Source organism: Psammomys obesus, unplaced genomic scaffold (genome assembly GCF_907164565.1).
Source record: "Psammomys obesus unplaced genomic scaffold, mPsaObe1.curated_primary_1811, whole genome shotgun sequence".
NCBI lineage: Eukaryota > Metazoa > Chordata > Mammalia > Rodentia > Muridae > Psammomys > Psammomys obesus.
Genome location: NW_026596051.1, coordinates 46,429,341 through 46,434,327, shown reverse-complemented (window position 1 = coordinate 46,434,327; position 4,987 = coordinate 46,429,341). Strand labels below are relative to the sequence as shown.

Genomic DNA, 4,987 nt, shown 5'->3' with positions numbered 1-4,987 from the left:
TTTATTTATTTATTTATTTATTTATTTATTTATTTATTTATTTATTTCTGCTTGCATGTACACCTGTATGCCAAAGAGGGCACCAGATCTCCTTACAGATGGTTATGCCCCATCATGTGGTTGCTGGGAATTGAACTCAGGATCTTTGGAAGAGTAGACAGTGCTCTTAACCTCTGAGCCATCTCTCCAGCCCCTTGCCCTGCTTTCTTTGTGTGTATATATCCTTTCTCCCTTTCTCTTACTTCTCTGGCCTTTTGGTGTGTCTGTTGCTTGTCCTTTGTTACTTCTGGCTCAGGTGGCTGCAGCTAGTATATTTGTCTTTAAATTTTGTTTTTGACAAACACCACCCAGGAGGCTGCTCCAGCCCTGAGTGTGACAAAAAGGCAAAAGTCCTTCAGGAAGCCCCCAGGCAAGTCAAAACAAATAGTCACAGTACTTTGATTAAAAGTTCATATTGCCCCCTGTGGCTGCAGGCTGAGAAAATATCACATAAAAATATGAGGATGGTGATGAATGAGAGAGTGGATGAAGAAAGCACTTGAGAATTCTGGGAAATGGAAGTTTAAGAGCCACCAACTAACCTTTCTTTACTCATCCTAATGTCTCTCTTTTTTTTAGAGCTTGAACTAGTAAAATGCTGTGAAGAACACTAATGGCCCCCTGGGACAGCCATTTCAACATGAGTCAAGGCAGAGATCCCATCATGGGAAGTTTCCATTTTGTCTGCATCCTGGCCATAACAGTCAGAAGCATGGCCAAGTTCTCCGATGAACTTGGGTCTACTGTAGACTATTCAGACAGGAACCTTACTAATGTCCCAAAAGACCTGCCACCAAGAACAAAAACCTTAAATCTGTCTCAAAACTCTATACCTGAGCTTCGTATGACTGATATCAGCTTTCTGTCAGAGCTGAGAGCTCTGATACTCTCCCACAACAGAATACGGAGACTTGATTTTGGTGTGTTCAAGTTCAATAGGTATTTAGAATACTTGGATGTTTCACACAATCAGTTGCGAAGCATCTCTTGCTGCCCTCTGGTGAGCTTGAAGCACTTAGACCTCTCATTCAATGACTTTGATGTCCTTCCTGTGTCTAAAGACTTTGGCAACTTGACACAACTGAGTTTCTTGGGATTAAGTGCTGCAAAGTTCCGGCAACTGGATCTGCTCCCAGTTGCTCACTTACACCTAAACTACATTCTTCTAGACTTAGTGGGTTATCGTATAAAAGAAGGTGAGACAGAAAGTCTTCAGGTTCTGAATACCAATGTTCTCCATTTGGTCTTTCATCCAAACAGCTTGTTCTCCATGCAAGTGAACATATCTGTAAATACTTTAGGATGTTTACAGCTGAGTAATATTAAGTTGAATGATGAAAACTGCCAACAGTTAATTACATTGTTATTAGAACTCACCAGAGGTCCAACCTTACTGAACTTGACTCTCCACCACATAGAAACAAACTGGAAGTGTTTGGTTACACTTTTCAAATTCCTTTGGCCCCAAGCAGTGGAGTATCTCAGCATCTACAACTTAACAATAGTTGAGAGCATCAATACAGAAAAATTTACTTACCCGGAGACAGCACTGAAGGGCTTGAAGATAGAGCATGTTACAGTTCAAGTTTTCATTTTTTCAAAGGAGGCATTGTACTCTGTGTTTGCTGAGATGAACATTGGGAGGCTCAGCATCTCAGACACACCCTTTATCCACATGCTGTGCCCTCAGCTCCCAAGCTCATTCGTGTTTCTGAACTTCACCCAGAATGTTTTCACAGACAGTGTTTTTCAAGGCTGTTCCACCTTACAGAGATTGAAGACACTTATCTTACAAAGGAATGGCTTGAAGAACCTTTTGAAGGTAGGTCTCATGACTAAGAATATGTCCTCTCTGGAAACTTTGGATGTTAGTTTGAATTCCTTGGATTCTCATGCCTATGAAGGGACATGCACTTGGGCTGAGAGCATATTAGTGTTGAATTTGTCTTCAAATGTCCTTACTGACTCTGTTTTCAGATGCTTACCTCCCAAGGTCGAGGTCCTTGACCTTCACAATAACAGAATTACAAGCATTCCTCACAAAATCACTAAACTGGAAGCTCTGCAGGAACTGAATGTAGCAGGCAATTCTTTAACTGACCTTCCTGGATGCGAGGCCTTCAGCAGCCTTTCTGTGCTGGCCATTGACCATAATTCAGTGTCCCATCCCTCAGCAGAGTTCTTCCAGAGCTGTCAGAACATTCGGTCCATAAGAGCAGGGAGCAACCCATTCCAGTGTACATGTGAGCTGAGAGAGTTTGTCAAAAACCTAGGCCAAATACCAAGCGAAGTGGTGGAGGGTTGGCCTGGCTCTTACACCTGTGACTACCCAGAAAGCACCAAGGGAACCCCACTGCAGGACTTCCGCATGTCTCCACTGTCCTGTGATACCGTTCTGCTGACCGTCACCATCGGGGCCAGCGTGCTGGTGTTGGCCGCCACCGTGGCCTTCCTCTGCCTCTACTTTGATCTGCCCTGGTACCTCAGGATGCTGTGTCAGTGGACACAGACCCGGCACAGGGCCAGGAACACTCCCTTAGAAGAACTCCAGAGGAATCTCCGGTTCCACGCTTTTGTCTCATACAGTGAGCATGATTCTGCCTGGGTGAAGGATGAATTGCTACCAAACCTAGAGAAAGATGACATACGGGTTTGCCTCCATGAGAGAAACTTTGTCCCTGGCAAGAGCATTGTGGAGAATATCATCCATTCCATCGAGAAGAGCTACAAGTCTGTTTTTGTGTTGTCTCCGCACTTCATCCAGAGCGAGTGGTGCCACTATGAGCTCTACTTTGCCCATCACAATCTCTTCCACGAAGGGTCTGATAACTTAATCCTGATCTTGCTGGAACCCATCCAACAGGACACCATTCCCAGTCGGTACCACAAGCTGCGGGCTCTCATGGCACAGAGGACTTACTTGGAATGGCCCATGGAGAAGAGCAAACGTGGACTGTTTTGGGCCAACCTTAGAGCTTCTTTTATTACAAAGTCAATATTAGTCAATGAAGATAATGTGAAAACTTGAAGCATGGGTTCACAGCTTAGTAAACTGTTAACAGTTTACTGATGAGCGTTGTGGTTTTAGGTTCCTATTGGGAGGTACTTCTGTTATGCTGTCTTCGTTTGGTCTCTATGACTATGATAAACAACATGACCAAAAGCAACTTGTGGAAGAAATGGCTTCTTTTGGCTTATACTTGCAGTCTATTGGGAAGGGAAGTCAGGGTAGGAACTAAAGCAGGGATCTGGAGGCAGGGGTTGAGGTAGAGGTGGTGGAAGAACGCCACTTTCAGCCTTGCTCTCCACATCCTGTCCAACGTGCTGCCCAGGAATGGGAGTGGGCTGGGCCCTCCCATTTCAGTGTCGATCAAGAACATGCTCCTGCAAACTTGCCTACAGGTCAATCTGATGGAGACATTGTCTCAGCTGAAGTTCTCTCTTCCCAAATGTGATCCTACAGTGTACTAGGATGACAAAAACCAAAACAACACAGGTGGTTTGGAGCTAAAATGTCCTCAGAGGCTTGTGCTTGAAGGCCTTGAGGGAAAATCTGATTGTAGTAGTTTATGAAGATGCTAACTTCATTAATGGACTTTTCCACTGCTGAGTTCTCAGCTGAATGGACAGTTAGTGTGGGCCCTAGTTACAGGAAGGAATTCATGGGGGGCGGCTTTGAAGGCTATGTTTTTCTTCCCAGACTCGTTTTTCTTGTTCCTAATGCAGGGACTCTCCAGAGTGTCCCTGCGCTCTGAGCGCTCCTGCCTCAGCCTTCCAGGTGCCGGAGTTACCGGGGTGACCGCCACAGTTAGCTTAGAAATGTTCTTCCCCCTCACCCCTTCTCTTTGCTTTCTTATCACCACGAGGTAAACAACCCCTCCATCACCTGCCCCCACTGCCATGATACTGCATAGCCAGCCTCAGGTCCCAAAGCCAGGAACTTAAATGAACTTGGGTGGAAACCATGATCATGTCTTCCTTTGTTTACGTGGCCTTCTGTCACCGTGGCATAAAGCTGGCAGTTGCCACTTGTTTCCCGCATGGCTTTGACAGAGACTTGATGAAAGCCCTGGCCCCACCGAGCTGTGGCGTGAAGCTGTGGGATGATGGGGACAGGGTCGGCTCAGTCTCATCTGGCTGTGCTGTCTGCTTTCGTGTTGATGCGGCCTTTTCTGAGTAAATACTCCACCATTCATAGGAAGCTCCCTCCCCAACTCCTTTCCCAGATGAGCACTGTGAGCAGGAGTCTACATGGCTTCATGTTAGCAAGAAAGAAGGCAAATTCAATTGTATGTGTCAGTCTGGGAAGAGTCCTGTAGGTCCTTGCTGGCCTTGGGCTGAGCTCTGCTGTCCTGTAGATAGATTGCCAATCTCTCTAGATTGAGAGACTGAACTGAACAGCAGTCCGTCGGTAGGCATCAAGGGCTGAAACATGACCCTCGGTTTAGAGGAAACGTCTCCATCGAGTCTGCAGGCCATGGTAGTGCTACTGACGACCTTTTCCTTCTCACTCACTTGTGTATTTTGACTTTCCTTAGTGAACATTTTAGTTTGATAATAAAACATTGAAGCTACTGAAAACTTTTGTTTGGGAAAACAATAGATATTTGATCTTGTGAAGAGCTTTTAAAATATTAAAGTAGAAAGGCATATGCCTTTAATCCTCTCCTCAAGAAACAGAGGAAGACGGATCTCTGAGTTTGAGGTCAGCTTTATCTACACAGTGAGACCCTGTCTCAAAAACAAATAAATAAAGTACCAATGGCGTGCTGAAGCTGGCTTGTGCAGACTTGCACAACTGCTAAACAGCCAGCGATTCTGCGGCAGCGTCGGCAGCAGCCAGAAACCAGCTGTGGAGGGAGTACTGGCATTCCAAATACCAACAAATGCTAAAACCAGGCTCTTCTTAAACCTTGTTCATCAGCACTCAGCTGAATGGCAACAATAA

The 4,987-nt window shown here is 45.4% G+C and overlaps 1 protein-coding gene across 3 annotated transcripts in view; it reads left to right on the top strand.

The window, feature by feature from the left end:
• Tlr6 (toll like receptor 6) overlaps positions 1–3,206 on the top strand; it is a 20,129-nt gene extending 16,923 nt beyond the window's left edge. For all 3 annotated transcript variants that reach the window (XM_055623772.1, XM_055623770.1, XM_055623771.1), the window contains exon 2: positions 619–3,206. In XM_055623772.1, the coding sequence (XP_055479747.1) occupies positions 653–3,067 (2,415 nt within the window). In that variant the 5' untranslated portion in view covers positions 619–652 and the 3' untranslated portion in view covers positions 3,068–3,206. The remainder of the gene's footprint in view (positions 1–618) is intronic.
• The last annotated feature ends 1,781 nt before the right edge of the window (positions 3,207–4,987 follow it).